The sequence below is a fragment of the Bicyclus anynana genome, chromosome 8, assembly GCF_947172395.1.
Source record: "Bicyclus anynana chromosome 8, ilBicAnyn1.1, whole genome shotgun sequence".
Classification (NCBI taxonomy): Eukaryota; Metazoa; Arthropoda; class Insecta; order Lepidoptera; family Nymphalidae; genus Bicyclus; species Bicyclus anynana.
In genome coordinates, this window is record NC_069090.1 from 158,987 (window position 1) to 186,184 (window position 27,198).

General features: G+C 44.2%; 1 protein-coding gene across 4 annotated transcripts; it reads left to right on the forward strand.

Moving 5' to 3' along the window:
* The first annotated feature begins 1,573 nt into the window (after positions 1 to 1,573).
* Positions 1,574 to 22,664, forward strand: LOC112052369 (uncharacterized). Of its 4 annotated transcripts, XM_052882740.1 has the most exons (13): positions 1,574 to 1,933; positions 4,305 to 4,940; positions 5,955 to 6,881; positions 13,180 to 13,273; positions 13,654 to 13,812; positions 14,439 to 14,667; positions 14,742 to 14,894; positions 15,959 to 16,052; positions 16,152 to 16,240; positions 16,619 to 16,755; positions 17,697 to 17,775; positions 18,776 to 18,864; positions 19,425 to 22,664. In XM_052882740.1, exons 2-12 carry the CDS (start codon positions 4,374 to 4,376, stop codon positions 18,852 to 18,854), a joined length of 2,607 nt encoding a protein of 868 aa, XP_052738700.1. In that variant the 5' UTR covers positions 1,574 to 1,933; positions 4,305 to 4,373; the 3' UTR covers positions 18,855 to 18,864; positions 19,425 to 22,664. The 4 variants fall into 4 exon arrangements, with proteins under 4 accessions (XP_052738700.1, XP_052738699.1, XP_052738697.1 ...); XM_052882739.1 differs by lacking the exons at positions 1,574 to 1,933; positions 17,697 to 17,775; positions 18,776 to 18,864; positions 19,425 to 22,664 and adding an exon at positions 1,943 to 2,134 and having other exon boundaries at positions 16,619 to 17,154; XM_052882737.1 differs by lacking the exons at positions 1,574 to 1,933; positions 17,697 to 17,775; positions 18,776 to 18,864; positions 19,425 to 22,664 and adding an exon at positions 2,141 to 2,375 and having other exon boundaries at positions 16,619 to 17,154.
* Positions 22,665 to 27,198: the final 4,534 nt, after the last annotated feature.

Consider the following 27,198-nt stretch of genomic DNA (forward strand, 5'->3'; position numbering starts at 1 on the left):
AGAATCAGATCCTCGCTGCGTCTGGTGCCACTGCTCCAGTACACGGCCCATAGTTTTTATTTTATACAACGGCCCAAAGAAAAGGTTCTGTGTCAAAAATTGTAACTTTAAAAAAATCAAGATCTTCCTGCTTCTTTCCTCTATTGGTAACCTAAATTATTTGTCTTGTTGTATGTCTCACTGCAATGTTGACCCTGCAGTTACTTATTTATAAATTCGTAAAATGTTAAAGTAAAAATTTGAACGTTTTTGCACCAGTTTGAATTGCATTTTCAAAGCCGTGGCAAAAAACTAGAAGGGGTGCCGCGCGGGGTAGGATTACCGACTACAATGGGGTTGCTTTTTTTCTTTTTTACCCCATTTAGCACCTGGTGTTGATTAGGGTTAGCGATTTTTAACAATAGTTACAAAAAAAAGCAAAATCGATTGATATCTATTGAAAACGGTAACAATCTGAAATGCATCCAATGAAAGAACCGAGCACGAGCAGGGAGAGAGCGACGCGACCGACGGCTACATTGTAGACCGTACGATCTTATACGCTCTACAATATTGAAGTGGGTAAGTAGTTACGAAACCTAATTTTGTGAACCCTGGACTCCTAAAAAACTTGCATTTAAACGACTTGGTACTGAGGTATCTCTTTACTAGAGGAGTACCTACTTATAATTATTGACGGACCGATTTAAAGGATACTGAATAGAAATGGAAACCGTTCGCCTACAAACGTTTCTGAGGGCATGTGAGGTACACGTCCGACGTAGCGCAGGGCCGCTATGTACCTATGTCCGGCGTCCCTCATTCTCTACCGCGCAGGCTAAGAGTTAAGCCATTTTATTGTATAGAATGTGGTGCCACCATGCGTCCATACCCTTCACAACGGTTTACAGCTGTAGTTTATTGTTAGTAGACGTCCGCTAAGAACGGATTTTGCAACAGGGCCGGATTAAGGGTGTCAAAGGGCGGACGAAGTCGCGGGCGTCCAACAGTTATAAAATGAAATGTTTAAAATCTATTCTTAAATACTTTTCCTATTGGTAAAAACATCGCCATCAGCTTGTTTTAACGGCCCGCTTGTTATAGAAAAGGGGATTCAGAAATCTGACCCACCACGCTACTCCAATGCGGTTTTGCATTTGCGGACTATACGGTGATGGTTGTAACATACATTACATACATTGTAATCTTTGGTTGTAACCACGCTTTACTAACGGGTATTTTTGCGCGCAGCGCCACCTATTGTTAAGTATAGAAATATATTAACGCCATCTTGCGTTGAGTAGGAAAACTGTTAACAATAAAATATTAAATAAAAAAATATTAATCAAAATACTTTGTCTTTATAAAATAAAATAGCTTTTTATACTTATAATTTTCAAAATATAAAACAAATTATATTTTAATAATTATAAATTAATAATTTAATTTAGTTTGTCAAACGATTCTCAGCTGACCGATGAGTCACCCAATTACGTCACGCATTATTTAATAAACCTCTGTGGAAGCAGGACAAAAACCCAGACTTCATAATTATAGCAACACTAAACGTAAAAGTCTATTTGATCTGTCACAAACTACACTATACACTTTATTGTAAGGCACGAAGGACTAAAATCCTCGAAGAATTCGTGACGGAAATCGTACAAAAATAGGATTGCCAACAATTTGAGTTGAGTGACGTCACAAACGGAGCGATCTGTGGGAGCGATGGAGCCTTGAGCCTTCTAAAATTACATGAGAGCTCAAGAAAACATTATTCGAAGTTTACGCTCCAATTTTCACTACGCTGTTGTACATACGAGAGCAAGTGGAAGTGGCACAGGCAACAGTGTACGACGCGAGAGGCTTTAAAATAATTTCGTTCGCACCGAGAACAGTGAAAACGTTTATTGTTGAAAACAGTCGCTTTGGTTACGAAAAATCCTTAATATTCGTGAGTATCGTATAATTTCTCGTCGCCTGTGCATACAATCGATCACATTTACGTCGCAGCTGGTCGTTTGTCGGATAAATCGCATTAAGAGTGTTCGCGTCGAACGCAGAGTGTCACGCGAAATCTTATTTGGATACGCTAAAAATAAAACAAGAAGTGTATTTTTGGGTCGTATTTGGTGATATAGCGAGCGGCAGTCGGGTGAGTCGCGTGAACGTGATAATCGGGTGCATCGCCTCCAGCAGACGAGTGGCGGCCGTCAGCGCCTCGCTCGGTGTCGAATTACACTTCGTATCTAAATAAATCTCCGTCAAAATCAAAAATCCCGCGGGCGGTCGCCGCAGCCGCGCTCGTCTGCTGCTGCCACGAGAGCTGGATCAATGCGCGCGCGACCTTGACCCGCTTCACCATCAGCCGATGGCGCCAGCCGCCAGCCGCCATGGTAAACATGCTGTTATGTCGCTCGGCCCGTAGCTCCGCAACCCAAATATTGCAACACAATGTGACATTGCAGCATTGTTTACAGTCAGTCTTTCATCTACATATACCTCACTATATGAACCAGTTTACCTAATTCATTTTGACTATTCACTTGCACCATTGTGTTATAGTTATTTGTACACATTGTGCAGCAGATTAATGACAAGTGCAAAAGGATAACCTGTAAGTGACCAGGTGCACACTGCACACTGCACACTACTGGTGGGAGCTGTTGATGTGTTGATGAGTGCTGCTTGATGAATGCTTCAAATATAAGTTTTGGAAATATCCCTCTTTACAGAATGAAAATGTAATTAATGAATAGAATCAATTATGTTGATTCAATGCTTTACTATTGTCAGTTAAAACACCTTTAATTATTAGTTTATAGTTTACTAAGTTTTATCACATATAGAATATCTGAGCACCTATTAGGTTTTATTGCAACTTGTGGATGTCTACAGCAGGAAGTAGTGGTGTGTGGGGGCCCGCTTATTGCTCGAGTTTCTTATGATTACTTACAAGGTAAAATATTTTACTGAACAAATCTAATTTACATCATACAGCCAACACAGCAAACAGTAACAGCTACTGCCTCAGACTAAATACATAAGGACTAGTATCACACCCAAATTCACAAACAAAATTTTCTGCCATTTTCTAAGGAAAACGAGCTTAGATTTCATACATATCTTATACTATACTAGAGGTTTTTGTTTGTTTTTTACATCATTAAACTACACAAAAGGGTATTTTAAGGAGGTTTTTAACTTACGGACAGGATTGTAAACTATGAAACATCGATTCTATAGAGACAGTGTTTATAATAGCATAAGATCGTTGATCATATACTTTGACAGAAAAATAATGTCTTGTGAGGCAGGTCTTTATCTATTTAGTCTGAGGCTACTGCTTGAAACTAAGTACACAAACATGTACATTAACAAGTACATAAACATGTACACAAACATGTAGACAAACAAGTGCACAAACACATAATGGCCTACCAATGAGACCAACAACATCATTGTAGGCAAAAGAGTCAGCTTAGATTTTGAAGCTGTTTAATTGATCATTAATTGTAATAGTTGTCATCTAACTTTGTGAGCCATGTACATTTGGATTTACCACTTTTTTTTATTTTCAATTGACAAAATCAATTGTTGCATTTTTTGGGTGATCACTCCCCGCCTCCCATAGCTATGCCATTGACTAGGACGCCCACCTGCTAGACTGACTGACTGACTGCTAGCTCATGCAAGTTACTGTTGTGTCTAGAGTTCTTTATTTGTGTGATACTGGGCATTTTGGACAAAACACTAGTCAACCCACCAAACAGTCCGTCTTTCCTACTACAAGTCTAAAATTGCTATAAAAATATGGTGATGGCAGGAGGGTAAATAATTCTTTACAACCTGTTCCATGTTATTAAATATACATGCGACTAAACATGGCCAAGAATTTTCATAATGTGATCAAAAGCACAGTTTTATTTGTAAAAGGTATATCAGATTTATTAATAACAATAATTGAAAGCTACACACAGATCTGTTTTCTTCTTTCCTTCTTTCACTTGAATTTATAATATTTTTACACAATATAAATATAGTTTTGTGTTGACTTCAATGTTTGAAAGAACAACAATGTTCAGTTTCAACAAAAAGACTATTTGCTGTACTAGCACACATGTGAAGAGACAGCATGTAACGAGTGAGAGGGAGTGGGCAAGTGCGAGTCGAACTCACTCACCTAGAGTTCTGTTCGTAGGATCATTTTATAATTAAATAGTACAGGAATTAAATTGTGCAGTTAAAAAAAAAACTCCTATTATATTACAAATGTATAGTTTTAATACTTTTTGTGGATCTCAGGATACATAAATTTGTTGCAGGCAACAAACTAAAGATGCAAAGACGGCGCCCGGCCAGACTGAAAGCAGACTGAGAGCCCCGCCCGCAGCATGCCCGTGGTGTCGCCGTCGCGCTACACGCCGGCCTCGGCCGCGCTGTCGGGCTCCTACCGCTCCACGCTCAGCGCCGCGCCCGGCGACAAGCCCTACTACCGCTCCGGCACCTACGTGTCGTCCACCGTGCGCAGCTCGCACGCCGAGCGCACCACCGAGTTCCGCTCGCGCTACAGCGATGTGGACGGCAAGCGCGAGCGCAAGACGTCGCTGGTGGAGTACTCGCGCGACGCGGACGCGGGCCGCTACCGCGCGGAGCGCAGCGAGTCGCGCTCGCGGGACGCGTCCGCCGCGCGCAGCGAGTGCTCGCGCTCGGCGGCCGGCGAGCTCCCGCGCGCCAAGCGCGGCGCGCCCGGCGCGGCGGCGCTCGCCATGTCCACGGTGGACTTCTACAACAAGTACTCGCCCGCCAACTACGTGCCGCTGACGCAGCGCATCCAGCAGGCGCAGGCGCAGAGCGGCTACGGCGAGATCGCGCGCTCCAAGTCCATATCGAACGACATCGGCCGGCCGCCCGCCGCCGACTGCCGCCCGCGCCGCGCCAGGAACTGCACCATCGCCGAGGTGAGTCGACTCGTCGTGACGCCGTCTGCTCGGCTCCTCGCCAGGAGCGAGCAGGAGCTGGCGGACGGCGGCGCGCACACAACGCGACCGACCGCTTGTTTATTCGCGGGATAGCTTCATCATCGCTAGGATCACAGATTATTTTAATTTATTTAATATTCTTTTTATTGAGTTGCCCTATTTCTGTACACATCATTGTGCTATAGTAGCTAATAGATAATATGTAAAAAATATATCATTCTCGTTTTGAAATAAATGCAGCTGAAAAAAACAATTAGCTGGGATGTTGACATTCTACGAAATGTTATATCGAGCCTATTGACACATAATATTGAATGTAGATTAAAATTATATAAAAGTTAAATTGGATCGTCTGTTGTCCTTTGTAGGCCTGTAGGGAGTCGTCGCCGGTCGCTCCCGAGCGAGCTGTCTTCGATCACACTCAGAGTGCTTGGAATGTTGATGTTCATTGGCATATTTTAGTTATTTTCAATGCTGATCCTAGTTTTTCTGTCATTTACTACCATTTCACAAAACGTTCGAGTCCGTGTTCGCGGCCGTCCGACGGCGCCCCGTCCCGCAGGTAAACAACGCCGCGCGTGTGCTGTGTGTTTATGTTCTTAACATCGCACCAGCGAGCCATCAACTGCTTTCAAATAGATTCACGAGCCGCCCGAAACCCGCCGTACATACGTCAGCAGTTAACCCTCCACACTGAGCGAGGATCTCCGCCGACGACGGTAATCGTTACTCGAACTCGGTCACTTTATAGGTACACCATCTGACTACCTACTACAAGAACTCATTTCAGTCTCGTTCAAAGTGTGACCGTCGCCGGCGGTGAGAGCGGCCGAGGGCCAACTCTGCAGCCGGCGTTTCGCGCGGCTCCCTTCGGTAGCATCGCAGTAACAGCGCGCCAGGGCTGCGCATGTGCAGTTTTGTCAGAACTAACACACGCATCGCGCCGTGCCACGGTTTCCATTCTCGCTAAGTGTACATTTTCAACACGCCCAGAGAGCCGAGGGCCGAACCAAGGACGGGTCGCCGTCGCCCGCCTACGCCAAGCGCCACTCGCTGGCCAACGGCGCGCGCGACACCAACGGCAACGAGGTGCCCCCCGGGGCCGACGCGCGCCGCCGCCTCGACTGCAAGATGGCCGTGACCAAGCTGCCGGCCGACGAGTCGCGCCCGCCCGCGCGCGCGCTGCGGCACTACCTCAGCCAGCTGGAGGACTGCGACGGCACCGGCCCCAAGCGCGGCGACGAGCGGCCCGTGCCCGTGCACCTGCCGCCCGCCGACCGCAACGGCAAGACGCCGTCGCCGCCGGCGGCCGCGCTCGCCGCCAGGCGCCCGTCCGAACGGTTGGCTAGTATCAAGAATCAGTTAGATCCGAACAACCCGATAGGAAAAATTCTAGAAAAATCGACAGTCATCCAAGTGGAAAACGGCGACGCAGATCACGCCGAGCGCAAAGCGCTCCGCGGCAGTCCCGAGACCAAGGCCAAGGATCTGAAGAGCGACATAGAGAAGCAGAGCAAGGCGCCGAAGCACACCACGAACTTCGCGTCCTACATACAGATATCGCAGCCGGTCGCGTCCGGGGCGACGCCCAAGAAGCCCGCGGAGGCGAGCGACAGGCTCAAGAACAAGGAAGCGAAGAAGTCGATCAAGTACATCGACTCCGAGGAGGACCGCCTGTCGCTCGAGAACGAGATGGAGTCTCCCAGCGGCACCGGCTTCGAGAACAAAACCTTCGAGCACGAGAACTTCCTGAAGAAGAGAACGGAGAGCGGCGAGGCGGAGGCGAAGGACGACGGCGCCAAGTCCATGGAGACCAGCACGGAGAGCACCGTCAGCGAGCTCACGGTGGACTCCAGCCCGGAGACGCCGACGGCGCGCAGGAACACCTTGGACTTGAAGGACTATGACTATATCAAGTCGGTGAGTTGTCACAGTTTTCACTCAGCTCGAAGGCGCGCGTCAGCGGCCGGTGTTGGCAACATCACGACCGATCAGTTATCAGTCTGCTGCGAAACAATACAAAAGTTTCGACCCATATTATTTTCACATATTGTTTATTTCCTGGCTGATTTACGTTTTTGTTAAAGAATCGATTACTTCCAAAACTTTCACCATCTATTTCTATTTCGTTATGGTATTCATCTATTTGTTTTTCGTGGCTCATTTTACATTACTTGTTCGCGTTCTATTATCTAGACGGTTAAATGTACTTTCAATCATTGTGTTCTGCAAAGGAGTCTTCAGTTAGTCTTCTTCGTGATCCGAATCAAATATGAACTTTCCACACGACGTCAATACAAACTATCGTTTCGTCAAATGTTACACATTAGAATTCCCCACAAAATTGTGCGTCGCCCGGGGCAGCTAATCGTGACAGAGCTTCAGCAAATCAGTCTAGCGATGGGACGCTGACGGTGATGGTGATGGTAGAGTACACAGGGCACCTCGTGTCGTGAACTGCAGTGGTAACCTGCTAGATGTGTCGGTAGAGAAAGCAAAAGTTTATTGGCATTAGCAACGGGCGCCGGAGCATTCGTGTGCGTGACTCACACTGGTGCGACGTGTGCGATCAAATTTTTGTCTGTCATCCTCGTCCCGGTGTGAAAAGTATTTGTGACGCAGCTATTTTGAAGAATAACTAGATTTGCTTTACGATTTGTATTCAATTTCCAATAGTTCAATAAACAGCGCCATGTTAAAATATGTAAAACCTCCGCGACCCGCGGATTCCATTTCTTGCATACGTTTATTTCGGCTGAGTTATGACTGCATTTTTTAAATTATTCTTGCGACCATATTAAAATTTACGAACGTCACAAATTCCGCTTACATACACGTGGATGTTTGGTCGTTGTATAATTTATGGTCTACCATACCAGACCTCAAGATAAGGGTCTTCTGTAATACTTTGTTTAACTGAACATGACCTTTACCGGCTATTAGTGGGCTGAATATTTATCTAATTATCATTGTAACGATACTTTCTCAGTAAATATTTTTTAAAGTTTCATAGAACTATCATTATTTTTTGGGTCAAAGCTGAAAAGAGATGTGACAAAAAACTATTCATAATGCGAAGAAGGCCCGCGACGCGTCCGCGATAGATTCCTAGTCTAATTATATCCGCGCTAAATGTAACGTCCCGAAATACAGCACGCGGGAAATGTCGACCGGCTCGCGCCGCGCGCACGTGGCGCGTCTGACGTGCGCCGGCGCCATCTTGGACATATCACAAGTGTCAGCGCCATCTTGGACCAAGTGTCAAACTGACAAGCTCGGCTCGCCTACCCGCAACGCAGCGACGCGGAGGCTACATTGATATCCATCTTATTTTTTTATTTATGATTCATGACGTGGACTCTTTACCCGATTTCTGTAGGTTCAATAGATAGTCTAAGAGCCTGCGACGACCAGAACTTCGTAATTTTATAAAAGCTGAAGTTCTCCTTTCGTAAGTAGTGATGCGGTAGGCGACTATGGGGCTTGGTCCTGGAACTAGAGGTGGGAGGTAGCTGGTTTCAAGACAATTGAAAAAAAAAGAGATCTTTAAAGATTCATCTTTAACGTTGTTTTTCGAAGGGTCGCCATAAAGATGAGTGACTGACAACATGGAATATTTCTCATATACCTATTTGGCACATGTTATGGCCATATGCCAAAAATAATATGAAAAAATATGCTCCATAATGGGACGGTTTGAGAGTGTTTATCCTTGAAACCTTCCATTGTTACCATTTCATACATAATTACTGATCGTACTATGGTACGCGGAGATAGGAATATGAAATGACTTTGTAACTTTTATAAAATCACGAAAGTTTATCAGTATAAAATACTTACCATGTCATCAGAGCGTTTAAAAGAAACCCTAAAATCTTATATTTTCTTCTGAGGTTATATGTGTAGAGACTTTAAACGAGAAAAAAAATTGACGTATTGTTTTTGACATTAAACATACGGTTGACATGTCTCCTCGGTGTGCCAAATTTTTGATGTATTTTACCAATTTCATAAAGTTTTGCCGCGAGTTAGCGTGAACTCGTAAAGATTCGTTCGAGTGTGACGGTCGGCGGAGGCGATGCTCGTGGCGCGGTGAGATGCCGGCTGCGGCCCGGCCTGCTGCGCGCCGCGCCCGCGTGCAGCGCCGGCGGACAGTTCGACTCGCGCTTGACGAGTTACAGTAGCAGGCGGGTACGGGTGAGCCTCACAGTGGTACTGCCCAAACACCTTCTCGAACGGCCCTCTGCAGCCGAGGTCCGAGTCTCAGAGGAGACTCTTAAAGAGTCGTTCCACTCATCTCTTCTGCTTCTGCGCCATCGGGCCCCATCGTGGTCGCTATAGGTACGATGAGTTGCTGGCTCAGCAGCTAGGTTTGGAGTTTACGTTTGTTGTATAGGTTTACGAGCGGACCCGGACAAGCTTCGCTTTGACTTACATGCACTTACATGCACTTCTTTCCTACCGCAAATCCACATCACAGCAAATCTTCAAATGATTATTGTGACTTCTCTTGCCCTCACTATTCACAAATACCGTGATGTATCCGCCGATCGAGATGAAGCGTTCTCGTACGGGCACGAGGGCCCACAGTATCGCGTAGTTTCTCGCCTGGGCGTCTCCCACGGGTGAGCGCATTCCCGCTGCATCATTTTGTACGGTTTCCCTTACGTCGTCTTACACAATCGTTATAAATACCGCATCGCTGGCGGGAAGCCTTACTACTTAATATTCTTACACCCGCCACACGGCCGCGCGTGCCGCCCCGTCGGCAGACCTGTACCTCGAGATATGCCAATGACGACAATTTAGGGAAAAACCATCATCATTTTGCAAAATAATCTTAACACGACCAATATATTGTACGTCGGCACAGACCGTCAGACGTTCACTGAACCTCCTGAACGTTTGACCACGCCGCCGTCTGTCCGTTGATATCACTGATGATAGTGCGATGATTATATGGACTTAGCTGTGCGCGGCACAAGTTGTGTCGGCACTTGGCAGCGCGCTGAGCTCGGGCGCCGCTCGCGCCAGTTGACGGCGCGCGATCGCAATGGCCGCTCGGTGACGTCACGAACTATTCGCACGAAATGCTCTTTCCCGCGGGAATCACCTAAATTCCCCGCCATCTTGATTCCGTTCCCGCGCTTTTCGAATGTCGGTTTGTGTGATTCTCGCGAGCCGCGCTTTCGCGTTAGGTATTTTGCTTACGGTTCTAGTTTTTTAATCGTACCGTGGACTTGAGATTTGTTGTCTAGCGAAAGTGACCTTGACTGTTTATAAACTCTAGCGGTGTGCCAAGGAAGACCGAGAGTGCAGTCTTACGGCCAAAGCAATAGGGACCATTTTGTGACGCCGCGCTCGCGCCGTGTCCGTGAAATAGAAACGGACAGTGATAAGACGATTAAATAATTTAAAAAACGCTAGTGTCGCCCGTTAACTCGTCGATGTTCGAGTGTCGATCGCATTGTGCACCAAACGTGGTCCACAGGTTTGTGTAGCGAACGTCGCCGCGCCGAGCTGTTCTCTGTTTATGTAACACCCGGTCCGGGTGACGCGGGCGATTCTCATTGATACCGTTGCCCACGTGCGTCGACGGAACGTTACATTTTTATTATCGAAAAGTACACGCGGCGGAAGACCGGCCGCTAATTAGTTTACTTCTCAAATCGTTTGTTGGAACTTTTGAACATTTGACAATTTAAATTTTAACATGTGCTTCTGACTACTTTAAAAGAACACAGAAGACAACGTGGGTAGAACTGAGATTTCCAAACCGAGTACTTCAATAAACAATTTGTTATTTTATTTGAATTGAACAGAGTTGAGTTGTAACGACAAAAGCATACAGTATTTGTACATTCCGAACACCGGCGACGGTCGTGTGCGTCACACAGCGGCCCACAACACGAGCAGGCGAGCGCGCAGCGGGCCGTATATGCTCTGGCTGCTGCAGCTGGCGGTGCTGGCATGCGTGGCCACGGGCGCGCTGGCGGCGCTGCGGCGTGAGCGGTGGCCGCCGGCGCCGCAGCCGGCCCGCGCGCGCGCCGCCGCGCTCTCAGGTCCGCCGTCTGCTGCGACACGTACACTCGTTACTGCGGCAGTACGACATCTCTGTCGCGTCTTGATACTTTACCAGGAGATGCCCCGCTTAGTTCCCGTTCCGGTGAAAATAGTAGCAAAAAGTAGCGCATGACTTTTACAAATAGCGTGGCTTTTCTTTTGGTAATAGAATTTTCAAAATCGATTCAGTCCTTACAAACTTAAACTTCAATTCATGAATAATATTAGAATAGACAAGACGATCTGATTCGTCTTTATTGTCTCTAACGAATCTTTAAAACTCAATATATTGTTAAATATCTTGTAAGCTTATAAGAATACTTTCAATGTCCCCTTGAATTGGCACGCTTTGGAGATAATCGCCACACTTCTCTAAACCATAATTATTCATCAGATATGAATAGAGTTTCATAAATATATTAAATTATTTATTACATTCAAAACTTCACAACTCGCATAAACTATGCCGAAACTTTGTAACTGACTTCAACAGATACAGAATGTTCGCGTGTTTGCGGGTAGTTAGCGACGCGCTCGTCGCGTCTGTCGTCCGCCGCAGTGGCTGGTCTGGTCGCCGTCTGAGCCGATGCGTTAGCGGCCTGGAATGAACGCTCACAATTATCACACTGTAGGCCTCATGAGAAGACTCAAAGTCACTCGGCGGGCGATGGAGCGAACTATGCTTGAAGTTTGCGCGATCGACTCGGAAATCCGTAGAAGAACCAAAGTCACTGACATAGCACAACAAGTCACGAAGCAGAAGTGGCAATAGGCAGGACACATAGTTCGAAGTGCCGATGGACGTTGGGGTCCCGAGGTGCTGGAATGGCGACCTCGAATGGTCGATCCCCTCTAGTTGGACCAAAGACATCCACAAGGTTGTAGGGAGCCACTCGACGGTGGCGGCTCGAGACCGTGGTGTTTGGAAGTGTACGCAAAAGGCCTACGTCCAGCAGTGGACGTCCATCGTCTGTTAATGATGATGATGAAGTACCTACCATACGTACCAATCAATACTCAGCGACCGCTGTGCGTCATTACTACATATTTAATACAATACTTTGCATGTACTTTACTTATTAGTCAATTTATTTTGGCCCGTCGATGTCCACGGTCGTCATAGTGTCTCGCGTAATGACTAACGTGCGCCCGTCCGCCAGGGGGCGCGGCCGGCGCGCGACTGTCGTGTCGCCGCCCCGTGCAACTGTCTGCGGTGACGCGAATGGTAATGTGCACCGCGATACTCGCTCGTCGTTGTGTGAGGTTTGGTCGTGCTTGCTTGGTGATGCCGGTCTTGGTGTTCTGTAGTTTGGTGATGTGGTGACAGACAGTTGGAACGACAGGGACGCACGTTTGTGCCGATCGCTCAACAGTCGAAGCGTTACATTCGTCTTCCTCGGGTTATGGTGTTGCCAACATTGTCTCGAAACGGCGCAGCTTACGATTCGATGAAGTGCCTTCGTTAATTTTTTATTCTTTTTAGGTCATTCATTACGCTATATTTTCGTGTGTGTTGTCTGATATTTCTCGTAGTTGCATGCCGTAGAAGTTTTGTTAAGTATTTAGTTTTATGTTAATTTAGTTTTAATACGTCATTGATTAACCATTCACTATTAGTTTTTAGATTATGCATGCGCGGTCGAGCCGGTGTCTCAGTTGTTAGCTTGCGATGTCTTCGTTCGCTTTCGAAGGCGACAACAGATTTTTCACTAAAATTAAAGTGTAAAGTTAAATGCATAAATTAGAACTACATGGATTTTAAATTCAAGGGGCGTCAAAGTGCCCCCTCAAAAACTCCGATTAAAGTATCTCGATATTTTTTGAGTTTATTTTTTCAATAAAGTCTCATAATATTAGCAAAGCTGCTTACGGTCGCTATAATATAGCCCGAGTATATATTTTTTATCTATTAGCTTATCCATGTTGGTCAAACGCGTCGGTGAGATCAAGATGTAACGATGCTTTGTGTAACTCGCAACTGCGAGTTTCGAATTCATCTCTATCTTTATCTTTCTATAGTATCGTGATAAGAGAGAGAGATGGAGGTGAATTCGAGACTTGCACTTGCGAGTCATACAGAGCATCGTTACAGAACAGCCTCCGGTAGACGTGTTGCGAGTCCGCGCGTGCGGCGACTGAGCTGTGAGTGTTGCAGGAGTTGGCCGGCGGCAAGAGCGGCCCCAGCGGAGTGCGGCGCAGCTCGGAGCGGGCGGACGTCGAGCGCGGCGACAAGCTCTCGCACACCAGCGGTACGTGCTGCTGCTCAGACGCGTCCCGACTCGTGCGCGTCCCGGCCCCGGGCCTGCTCCGACCCGGCGCCTTGACACTGCACACACCTCCTGCATGCTCCTGTGTCCCCGGCCTAAGTCTACAATGGAAGTAATCTCTGATACCATCGGTCGGAAGCATAACGTTTTTGTTCTTCGTTCAGTTCTGTTTGAAATGAAAATATTTTTTCCACTCGATTAGTGGGCTTAGACAACCCAAAGAGATCTTCGATGCTGCCGTATAAAATCTTTATGTACTAGTGGTGTTTGGTTTAGTGTCAATGCCAGAGTACAATGGCTCGACTCCGTGAGTTGCTCACTCCATGAGTGTCACGCCACTAAGCAGTGCCATTGCGTCACAGGTCTGAACGGCCTGCGCAACATCGGCAACACTTGCTTCATGAACAGCGTGCTGCAGTGCCTGTCCAACACGCGCCTGCTGCTGGAGTACCTCGCCGACGACAAGTACTCCGCCGACATCAACACCTCGCTCTCCTGCATGAAGGGCGCGCTCATCAAAGGTACCGCTCACTGCACTGCACTTGGTTAATTTGAGAACTTTCCACGTAGATGGGTTGTGATTGTCATTAGGGGTCTGGTGATAAAGACCAAAGTCAATTAAGGGAACTCTTGAACGGTTTACAGTAGCTACCTTGTGTTTGGGCTTGATTAATTTGTATTGATGAGAACTGTCCACCTACATGGGTTGTGACTGTCATTAGGGGGTCTGGTGATGTAGTCGAAGGACAGTTATGGAAACTCCTCGGGATACTTTAGGGGGGGGAGGGAGGGGGGATGGTAGTGTGTTCATTTTGTGTATGAAAGTATTTTTTTACACGTAGTATCTACTCGTATATATTTATACACAAAATAGAAAAATAACAAAATTTTAATAACAAAAAATACAACCGATTTCAAAGCCTAAAAACGTGCCCACTAGATTAAGAAGCGTAAAATAACATCATAATATTATAATGTTCTACCTGCTGACCAGTTTGAAGACGGTGCTAAGCCGATGGTGTATTAAGCAAAGAATATTGAAAATGTTTAGGTATTTGAAACAATGTTCTGTATGTCGCCGTCTTCGAACTGGTACGCGCTCCTGGCGTGTACCGACCGCCCGTGCCGCAGTGAGTGTGTGCCGCAGCGTTCGCGAGCGTGGTGAAGGAGCTGTGGCGCGGCGGCGAGCGCGACGCGGTCGTCAACACCACGTCGCTGAAGGCGCAGGTGCAGCGGTTCGCGCCGCGCTTCATGGGCTACAGCCAGCAGGACGCGCAGGAGTTCCTGCGCTACCTGCTGGAGGGGCTGCACGAGGACGTCAACCGCGTCACCGTCAAGCCCAAGCCGCTGCTGACGGAGATCGACGACGGGCTCAGGTACGCAGACGCTCGCGCGCGCGACGACCGGTCGCCGGCCCGCTCCGTACTGTATGTATTGTTCGTTGTCGCAGCGACTCGGCCAAGGCGGCGGAGGCGTGGGCGCGCTACCTGCGCACGGAGGACAGCCGCGTGGGCGACATCTTCGTGGGACAGCTCAAGTCCACGCTGCGCTGCACACACTGCCACCACGACAGCGTCACCTTCGACCCCTTCTGGGACCTCAGGTGGGCGCTGCCTCGGCGGACGCACCGGCCGTACCGCTACACAAAATACTAATGCTTAACAAAACGCATATGTGTGGAAACTTTACTACTTATTTAAAAAAAATAAAAGTATAAAACGACGCTGCATTAAAACAGAGAAACTCCAAGCATATCTCGCCCCATCGCCCACTTTGAGCCTTTTTACAAGGGCACAGTTCACATGAACCAAAAAAAGAAGTATCACAAATATATACAAATATTTTACTAACAAAAATTCAAATACGAATAATAATTGTGCTAATGTAGTAAGAATAATTAATTTAATACCAGTCTATATTATAATTAGATATTCTTCAACATCAATCAATGAATTGATATAATAGAAATTCATATTAAAAAAAAATACATCAGTGGGTTAATGTAGTGTTCCTGTAGTGAGTGTTAAGATAATGTGCACTAGTCCTAGCAACCCGCATGATCTACATATTTAGTGCACCATCATTGGAGCAAGGAAGGTTCCCAACAAAATTAAAGAAACTTTTTGTGAAAACCATCAATAAAAAGGTGAAAAACAATCGTTTGAAAACTATTCTGTACCAGTCACACTTATACCAATTATATGTGAAGTATTTGAGAATGTAATGAGTAACAGAATATTTTACCTTAACATGTTTAATTTACTAAAAAACTCACAATACGGTTTTAGAAAAGGTGGTTCGACAACTTTAGATTGCATTTCTTTAATAAAGAATTGTAACAGAATTTCTGGGCTCGACTAAGGCGTTTGATTTTGTGTCCCATAGTTTATTATTGGAATACATATACAGGCACGGCATACGAGCTAAACCTCTCGACTGGATAAAAAGTTATCTAAGAAACAGAGATCAATGCGTAAAGATTAGTAAAACAGTTCAGAATAAAAGAAACCAATTTTTATCTAAATATAAACGTAATACTTGCGGAGTTCAGCAAGGGAGCATCTTAGGACCTTTATTATTTACAGTCTATATTAATAACTTGCCAGATGCAATATTTCTAGAGTATCCGATTTGCTGATACTACTTTGATAATCTGTCGTGTTCCAGCCTGCCGATCCCGTCCCGGACGGGCAACCTCAAGCTGACGCAGTGTCTGCAGCACTTCGTGCGAGAGGAGGAGCTGGACGGCGACGAGAAGCCGGTCAGTAGCGGTAGCTTAGCCTGACACAATCTGAACATCACATTAAGATGTAAAGTATGGCCTCTGGAGTGGCGCCAGTTGACGCTTGTGGTGTTGCAGACGTGCTCCAAGTGCGGCGTGCGGCGCAAGTGCCTCAAGTGGTTCACGGTGCAGAAGTTCCCGCAGGTGCTCGTGCTGCATCTCAAGAGGTGGGTGCGGGGGGGGGGGGGACATGTATTCACTCAATATAAAATATAATCTTCAATTTGAATAAGTTGATTTTTATGAGTCATTCGATTTGGGGACTGTGTTGGTAATTGCGTTTAGAAAAGTGTAATCGGGCGAGGCTTTTAAGTTGCGTGCTGCCATCTGCAGACATACTGAAACAAAGATCATTATTTTAAACTACCAGTAGATGGCGTCAGTAGTACCAGTTACGCCTGACGCTCACAGATGGCGCTTTGATTTTTGTTTTTGAAAGAAGTTTTACTTGAGTTGTGTGGTGTCTACAGCGCACACGATTTTTCAAGTGTTGTTTTCGATTGTGGTGCGGAACTAAGTCACCAGTGATCGTGGCGCCGTTGCAGGTTCTCGCCCACGGAGCGCTTCCGCGGCAAGCTGTCGGTGGTGGTGGAGTTCCCGCTGAGCGCGCTCGACATGTCGCCGTTCGCGGCCGCGCCCACGCACGCCACCTACAACCTGTACGCCGTCAGCAACCACTCGGGTGAGTACCTTCCGCGGCGAGCTGTCGCCGGTGCAGTTCCCGCTGAGCGCGCTCGACATGTCGCCGTTCGCGGCCGCGCCCACGCACGCCACCTACAACCTGTACGCCGTCAGCAACCACTCGGGTGAGTACCTTCCGCGGCGAGCTGTCGCCGGTGCAGTTCCCGCTGAGCGCGCTCGACATGTCGCCGTTCGCGGCCGCGCCCACGCACGCCACCTACAACCTGTACGCCGTCAGCAACCACTCGGGTGAGTACCTTCCGCGGCGAGCTGTCGCCGGTGCAGTTCCCGCTGAGCGCGCTCGACATGTCGCCGTTCGCGGCCGCGCCCACGCACGCCACCTACAACCTGTACGCCGTCAGCAACCACTCGGGTGAGTACCTTCCGCGGCGAGCTGTCGCCGGTGCAGTTCCCGCTGAGCGCGCTCGACATGTCGCCGTTCGCGGCCGCGCCCACGCACGCCACCTACAACCTGTACGCCGTCAGCAACCACTCGGGTGAGTACCTTCCGCGGCGAGCTGTCGCCGGTGCAGTTCCCGCTGAGCGCGCTCGACATGTCGCCGTTCGCGGCCGCGCCCACGCACGCCACCTACAACCTGTACGCCGTCAGCAACCACTCGGGTGAGTACCTTCCGCGGCGAGCTGTCGCCGGTGCAGTTGACAAATTAAATGAACGATGAAAGATAAACATTGTGAGGATACCTGCAGACCTGAGATTTTTCTTAATTATCGTGTCGTGTTATTATTATGTGTCGTGTTACATGTTGTATAATGATTGCGAGCTCCAAGCGCTACGACGAATGCTGGTGTGCGGAAAAATTCAACTGAGTGTATGTCTCATTGTTAAGTTAAACTGAAAAATGTATATTTAAATGAATAAATAGGGGGCTGGTTTCCCTATGGCTGGTTTCGTTCGTTCTGTTGCACGTGCCGTTGTTGCAGGCACCACGTACTCGGGCCACTACACGGCGTACTGCAAGCACCCCTACACCGGCGACTGGCACGAGTACAACGACTCCAGGTGAGCCCTCACTGCTGCCGGTGCACAAACCACCGCACATGCGTAAATACGCAGAATGTCAATTGGGATAATGATTAGGTTTGAATATAAAGATTTTTCTGAGGTATTAGGGAAAATGAGATCAATAATAACCTAATTAATTAATACATAAAAAGGTTGTCGAGATGTTTGTGTGTTTCGTTAAGTATCGACTCAATACAATGTACTTGCCTATTATTTTTAATTTAATTTTAGTTATAATTTTCTTTATGTTCAACACTGTTCCTAGGTTCCTGTAATCCTAAGTTATTAACTCGTACTAGACCTGTATCGATTGCTATTGATCTAATCTCTGACACCCTATCACTACTTGCGCGTGGGCGATCGGATCGCGAACGACCCGATCTCTCGTGACACTGACGCGCCGGCCGCCAGCGCTGCTGCGTTCATTTGTATAGAGGCACACATAGATAATATCACACTCTGTTTAATATCGAAGGTTATAAATATGTCAGTCGATCAAATAACAGCACTCAACTGAATTGCAACCCGATCGGATTCCAATTCTGGTCCTTCGGGTTTTGAGTTCTAGACTCAAGTACCTACATATTTCAAGATTCGTCGCAACGATACACAAAATATGAAGGACCCGTGACCCGAATGAACGAGGTATTAAGACCCAATCACCATGTGAATGGCTCGCGATCGACCTCGCTTTGAAACGATCAAAAAACACTTGAGCTCATTTTTAATATAACTAAGGGGTTCCTTGTACCAGACACATAATGTCGCGGTGACTTATGGACGCGGCCACTGGCACGCTGTACATATACGAGTATATACACAGCGTGCCAGTGGCCATTATAGATATTCGATATTATTTTGACAGAATGTATTCCTGTTTCAAAAATTTATTTTATTTTTGGCATCATCATGCATCATTCTTTACATTATAAAATAATATTAATATTTTTAAGTAACAAATAGAACATAACAGTCGCGTACTCTATCACTGTTACAGAGTGTCAGTGATCGCACCGCGCGACGTGGTGTCGGCGGAGGCGTACGTGTTGTTCTACGAGCTGGCGCCGCGCGCATAGCGTACGCTGTGTGAGTACTCTGTCACTGTCAGTGATCGCACCGCGCGACGTGGTGTCGGCGGAGGCGTACGTGTTGTTCTACGAGCTGGCGCCGCGCGCGTAGCGTACGCTGTGTGAGTACTCTGTCACTGTCAGTGATCGCACCGCGCGACGTGGTGTCGGCGGAGGCGTACGTGTTGTTCTACGAGCTGGCGCCGCGCGCGTAGCGTACGCTGTGTGAGTACTCTGTCACTGTCAGTGATCGCACCGCGCGACGTGGTGTCGGTACGCGTCGCGCGCGTAGCGTACACTGTCGCAGGGTGTCATTGTCAGCTTTTGTTTATTGATTGCAAAAAATCCTTGAAGAAGTCGTAAGAAATAAGCGTCGTAAATAATATAATATTTCTATAAAGTAAGAATTAAGACTTATTTCTTACTTTATAGAAATATTATAGACTTACAAGCTGATTTAATATTAGACACGAAAACCATTATGACCTCCAAGTTCCAACTATAATTTTCAAAATATATTCAATGTACAGAATTTGACCTGTTAAAGTTTTATTATATAGATTACTTTACAATCGACAGAACCCAGCGCGAGCCGAACGGGTCTGTTGCGGAAGTGTCCGCTGAGCGTGGCGCGCTCGCACTGCGTCGTGACGTGACGCGCGGCGTGACGCGACGTGCGGGACTGGTGCTGCTGTGAGTGACTCAGTGACACGCTGTGCGTGCGCGTGTACCGGCCGTGCCCCGAGTGTCAGGCAGCTGGCCACAATCGCTTTACATGTCGTCTTCGTCTGAGTACGTACGGTCGCTATATACGACTCTGATGATTACGCTACAGTATAATACTCGAAGTCAGCCAACAGATGGCTGTACATCTGCACAACACACTCTGTGTTGTGTTTGTGACAAAACAACAGATTTTCCATATTACAAATAATAATAATAAATTGACGAATTTTGTTTTGTTTACATTAAAACATTTATCATTTTATAGTAGTTATAATGTGTAATAATGTATTGACAGTCGACTGTGTGAGTTTTAAGTTCGTTTCTGTCCCTCTCTGTCTTTAGTATTGTGTTAGACAAAGAGAGGTAGAGATGATATCGAGACTCAATTCAAAGTGATTGAGAAATGCTTGTGTAGGGGCGCGGGTACACTAGTTGAAGTTTGCTGAAGTTTGATTGAAAAATAAGTATAATCACAATTTTTATTTAGTATTTATTCTACAATAAACAAAAACAGAAAATTTAATAAATATTTCGAAACATGTAAAATTTTTGAGATGTAGTAAAGTGATGTGATAGTCACGAGGGGCCAGACGTGTGAGACGGAGGTGTAGGTCTGTGTACGGACTCGGGTCGAGGCTCGTGGGGGGTCGGGGTCACAGTAGTGTTGTAAAAACAAGTACAAACTGCTTTACATAGTTTATTAATATAAAAAAAAACTAAAATAAATAGATATATCACAACAGCTAATCTACAGCCAGCCCTGTGCTGTTTAAGTTATGCGTATTTAAATATCGTCGTGGGCACGCTGTACGCTGTAATGGCTCCGAGAAAGTCTTGTTTTGCTCACACGTAATGGACAGGATATTGTTTTATTGTAATACCTAATTATTAAGTTATTTTAATAAATTGTTTTTTTTATTTTTTTTATAATTTTACCTTTGTTTATTGTGGGATAAAAGTTTATTCAATCTAATCATGTCTCGATAGTAAAGCACCAGGAAATTTTCATAAAGGAGTTCGCCATCTAATATAATTATTATGATTTTGACATCACAACTAAAATAAGAATCTCAGTGAGAGCGGAATGAGAACGCTAACGACATGCAGACTGAACTGTCTCGACAGCTGTACCGCTGATGCCTGTCTACGATAAACTGTGTTAAAGGCGTGTAGTGTATAATTGTGTAAAACAATTTATTTTAAAATATTTCTATAAAATATATTATGAAAGAGCATAATTATTACATAGATGTATCACCCGGTTGTACTTACGATGTTTTACTCGTCAGATGTAAATATGTATCTAAGTGTCGGATATCAATGTGTGAGAGTCAAATTGTGTGATGTACCTCGAGCCGGCGTTATTAATGTCTGAACATTTGTTACACTAACCCTCTCGGTGATGACATTTGACTCTAAAGTGAACGTCAAACAGTATCTCGCTTGTCACATACGAGGAAGTATTGACACGAGATATTTAGTCAGCTTTCAAATGCGCTTAAAGTGTCTCTGTTTATTTTAAAAACTTTTATAACGATAACCGACGCGCGCCGCTCACGTGTCGATGAGTTAGTTGCTCTTCGTCTATACTAAAACCAAAATCGATGCAGAATGTCATTTTGTACCTAACTAATTTAAAAGTATGTGACTGTGCGCGGTGGGTCGTCATCGTACGCCACGCACGAAATCCTCGACTGAGGCGTGCGCTGCAGTAGACCACTTTTCAAATAATGGACCACATTCATCGAAAGATATTTAAATTTGATTGACACTGCCCTGAAGCATGTGTTAACTTGTTATCAACTTGATCTATTCAAAAGGTCTGCAAAAATGGCCACGCGTCATAGCACTGAATATTGAATAGCTTTGTCTGTTTCTTTACAGACTTCGTGTATAAATTGTTCTCTTTTTTAAGAGAAAGATACTAAGGTATATCACTAAACTGTGGTCGGCCATGTCGTCGTCAATATACTAGCGCCGCGTCTTCGGGGCTTCTTTCGTGGCGTGTGATTCTAGAACCACGTTGAATCATTTCGTTCATTCATCATTACGTTACCACATCAGTTAGCTATTTTAATATTAGTAATTATGTACATCAGTCTCGTGAGAAGAGAATTATGAAGTGAACATATAAAATTAATTAAATATTGTAAAAATGCCTTTCGGGCGTCGACATACGTCCATGTAATGCTTCGACTGTCAAAAACATGAACTGGGGAGGAATTTGCTATTAAATTATGCTATTTAGATGATAAAAAGAAGTAGGTACGAAAACGTTGCTCTTAGTTGCTGTACTGAGATGGGAATAACTCATTATTATGCAAAGTATTCTTTGGGAGGTTTGGGAGTATTAGAACATGCTTTATTTATTACACGACCTGGAAACGGGACTCTACCGATGCTTAACCGCGTCGTATATTTTTAATAAAAAATTTATAAAGATGTGTGTATACGCGGCACGTTCATCATAGTGTTGCCATGTGTTCATGCTTTTGACGGGCAAGTCGGTGTTGCTATGTTAATTAATTAATATAAAGAGGTTATATGCTTTGTTGCGGCGTGGTTGTTTTGTTTATATTTTTTGTCATTATTGATATCTTGTGATACGAGGGAATGCTCCAGGCGGCGGACCGTACACCTGCGCCTGCTGAACATTTGTTTCTATGTCGGACGGTGAAGTTGCGGTGCGCGGAATGTGAACATATTTTGTATCACAGGATATTAAATAATTATTTGGAGTATTTATTAGTAATTTATAATTTTATTCATTGTTAATAATTTATGACGAGGTGGAGGTTCGAGCTCGTCAATGATGTCGCAGATTCTGTCAATCTATGATCTATGGCAGTGCTCGTAGAGTGACACGACGAACTGGCGCCTCACTCGGATCCACAGATGAATCTTAATTAGCCAAAGATATGTTATCGCTAAACTGTTGTATTATTAATATTATAAATTAATTTATTACGTTAATATGAATGTATCGCAACCATGCATCGGTTGACGAGGCTCGCCTCACTAACTATTATGTAAATTACGTAACAGATTTATATGATAGAGTATATATTTAAATGAGTAAATTATTATTAAAATCTCTGGACTTTTATTATGGTTTCACCAGATTTTTTTTAATTAACCATTTGTTTTTTCACCGATTTTTCTTTTTGCTTAAATAATTTTAATTAGTAACTCACAAAATCTTTCTACCCAGTATAAAAGGGTGCCTTTTTGACATTTCTGAACAACTTGCTTACTTATGGTCGCGGCGGCAAGGCATTCATTCATTCATTGAGTTTTGTACACTCTGTTTACACCTTATTTCGGAGAAGTCATAAAGATTTATTACGTAGTATTTAACAAAAATCATATCTTAAAATCATAATTCCAGTTAGGTAGGTCCAATTTCGAGAATGAGCTGAATCGCCGAATCCAGCTCGGCTTTCGTCACATCCTATGAATTGTATCACATCCTGAAAAAGCATGAAGTAACAGCAAATGAAAATTTTCTCACTTTTTATTAGGATTCCAAACGTACATAGCACAAAAACGGAACCCGTGTAATCCGCCTCGCGCACATTTTAAGGTCTGTGTGTTTTCTCCTAATGTACTGGACCAATCCAATTGAAATTTGGTACACATATCAATTCTTATGACCCAAATACAGGAATGTATTGTGAATAGATAAAATTTTAATATGGGGGACACTTATAGGAGTTATAGGGGGTAAGATGGAAAGTTGAAAAAAAACTTTTAATAACTTCATTGTGTGATACATCAAATGAAAGGTCTTGATAAGAGGATTTCAAAAATATTTTTTTTTGGAATTAAAAAAAATTACCTCTCAAGTTATTTAAACAATTATACAACTATTGACCATGCCCTTTTTTGCTTATAACTTTTTAATTCAGGGCAAAAGGTTATTTATAAACATATTTGTAGGCAAAACAATTTGCTACAAATTATGACTTTACAAATTTTTTGTAAGATGCATAGTTTCTGAGATATCGCGAAAAGTGTTTTCACCCCTTTTTCAAGATGGCTGCCATGGTTCATTCAGAAACGGCTTTATAATGAATAGCGGACGCCCGCGACTTCGTCCGCGTGAAACTCGATGTAAACTTTCAACTACCCCTACCCTACCCTACCCTACTCAACCCAACTCTACCCTACCCTTACCCTGCCCCTACCCTACCCCTATCTTACCCCTATCCCACCCGTACCCCTATCCTACCCCTAACCTACCACTTCCCTATCCTACCTCAACCCCTACCCTACCCCACCCGTACCGTACTCTACCCTATACCTTCCCTACCTTACCCCTACCCTTAGCAAAATCGATCCAGCCCTTTGAGCGTGGTGGGATGACCAAGGGAAATAGAGTCTTCTATGCTAATATTATAAAGAGGTTTAAATTAAGATTATTTAAAACACTAAAGATACCTGTACTTATCTGCTAAAATGTAGAAGATAGGTATATGGTGTCGCGGTCTTTTTTGTAGAACTTAGAAGGTACATAAAGCCTCCATACATTGATTTCAATTTTACACAACAGATAAGGCAGCACATACGAATAAGTCTGTTATTGATGAATTTCGGTCCGACCTGTATGACAAAAACTATGATAACTCTGCTAATATATACGATACCTATATAATATATAGCACTCCTCAAAAACGTAGCATTGTACTGGTGAAAGAATTTTTGAAATCGGACCAGTAGTTCCGAAGATTACCCCATTTAAAGAATGTTACAAACTTACAAACATACAAAATTTACCTCTTTATAATATTAGTATAGAAGTATAGATATGCCACTGGCTTGCCATGAAATGCCGCCTTCAAATTGATCAGAAGGTAGCACACAATGTTATTTATCGGTTAAGGGTAGTAGGTAATTATGGACATTACCATAATTGATCAGGTCACACCCAGCACTAACTGGCGCGCATTTTAATTTAAAATAACAATTAACAAGCAGACATTTGAATTGTATTTATTTGTTTTATAGATATACAAATGAGTCCTACTCGGCAGTCTGCTAGAGACTAAAGCCATTTTTCCAGCTTGTGATGTGACCTGTGATGTTGCAGCAAAATATTATAGGACAGTCTTTATAAATTGATTTACAGTACTATGACTCGGCAGTTTGACATAAGTTTGCAGAAAGGTGTAGCACTCGGGGCTTATTTTGTACAACTTGAGAGCAAACATTTTCTCTTCCTCAGTGAAACGGGCACCTTTGCGCTTTGTTCTTGCTAGCCTCAGCTGCAAGTCCACTAATAATTTTTCTTGAGGACTTAAACGTTTATAATTTTTTAAGTATTCTTTTGTTTTGGCCAATAAAGTATCTGACTTCTTTTTCAATTTTCTAATTCTACAATTTGCTTTATACATCTTAATTTGTAACATTTTGATATGCATATGCAACAATTTCTCTGTGGGGGTGCTGTTCTCTTTATCTAAAATGGCCGTTCTTATTTTGGCACAGTCTAATTCTGTCATGTTTTTAGCGGTAACACAATCTGTTAATTCAACAATTATGGACTCCAAAGTTTGTTTTTGTGAGGGTAACTGATTATATCTTGAGGTGTTATTGTGCTTAGCATGATTTGCACTGTCTAATTTTTGTATTGCTAAGGGTACAGTAGGAATATGAGGAAACGGGCCAACGGGCAAACTATATTGTTCCTTGTGTGCCGAAAATAAAGTATAATCTTGTGCAATTGGTGACTTCTGTATTAATATTTTGAGTACATCTGGATCTATATTATCACCAGATTGCCAGATTATATTAACATCAGGCTTTGGTGAATCTTCTGGCAAAATATATTCAGTATGGTGCTCGCTCCTTCCATTGTCAAGTGTGCCAGGCTGCCAGTTCTCCACTGAATATCCTATATTTGTAGACAGAGATTGAGGTAGTCTGTCATTATGACTTGGTACCATATCTGTTGTCTGAGAGGGCACACTAGCTGAACCACACAACTTTGAGTCAACAGGTATACCTTTTCCTCTTTCCTTGTGCAACAAGCTCCGAGCATTAATATTAACTGTGAGAGGCTGCGGTTCCCCTTCATCACTCATCAATGGTAACCAGGGTAGTGGGGATGCACTTGCAGTATGATCAGGTGGCACCTGGAGCTGCTCCTGTCCTGTATTGTTGAGCACTGTGTTGTCATCTTCTGGCACTAGCTCTATTGATACTTGTGACGTAGTGCAGAAGGAAGACACAGGGGGCCCGTCACTCTGTGAAGACAAACAATACTTGTCGTGGTCAACTGGCAGACCTGACTCATCTCCTGCTCTCAGTAAAACAAAGGCATGTGCTTGTTCATCTTGCGAAACTGACTTGATATCCACAATTTGAATGAACACAGGTTCGTCATGTTCCAACGGAAACAATTCTAAAAGTTTATTTTTCTCTGTTATATTTTGACTCAATGGACGACAAGGTATTGCGTCCTTCGTTAGTCTGCCCCTTTCATCAATATGCCGCGGCAGGAAGTGGTTGTTGCATATTTTAACATTTTCTAGTTGTCGTCGGTTGTATTTGTGAAAATGCGGAAATACATCCTTCCATTGCATCCACCTCGACTTATCTGTGAAAGGCACACCGCGCAGATTCGTCTTCGACTTACAGCGCGGTACGGAACATCGTTTCATTTCTGGTTTCTGCTGTCTTTCATTCTTTTACGACGCTAAATAACATAATAATACAGTTCACATTTTATTTCACCAATTACTATCAGTAGGTAGTATTTGTAACACAAAACACAAAGTCAAACTACAAATACAAAAAAATACAAATCACAGATCACTATAGACTAGAAATACAAATTAAGTTTGACACTTGTCAGCAAGGAACATATTTATTATTTACTCAGGAGCTTGTCAGCACTCAGCCACAGAACACTAATAATCCTAACGGAGCACTCGGCACCAAAGACCTTATACTTATAACTAGACTGTGCACTATGACTATGGCGAAGAAAACGGTCCGAGCGAGAGGGCTCTCCATGGTTGTGTGTCCTTTTCTAATTAGGTGACCATGACAAATCAGGACACAGTACAAATAGCTTTTAAAAACAATTGTATAAGTATACTAATAAATATTGATGCTACATAACTATGCTACCTACATGTGCTTACTTACACTTGGATTAAAATTGGAATATTTTTTTTCATTTCTCATACTCGCAAAGTAGTGTTGTTTTGATCTGAGTATTGGGTGGAAAATGCTGCTTCCCACCATAGGGAGGGAATAACTCATACAAATTACTTCCCACCGGAATTAAGTCAATTAAGGGCCGGAATGAACTTTAAAATTAGAACTGCTGTCATCAGCTGTGAAGAGTTAAATATTTTTTTTTTAATTTTTCCTCAACTAAATTCGGGGACAGGCAAAGATCGTAATTTAATATTAAAAAAAAATCTAAACTGAATTTTGTCTAAAGTTATATTTGTACAAACACAAAACGTATTAATTTTCGAGTAAAAATTATTATTAAAATTATGTGAAAAAGGTGTTGCAAAATTTAAATTTTAAATAAAGAATTAAATTAAAGTAAGTCGGTACTTATCTAGTATCTACCTAGCTATTACTACGAGACCACAGTACGAAACTTGAA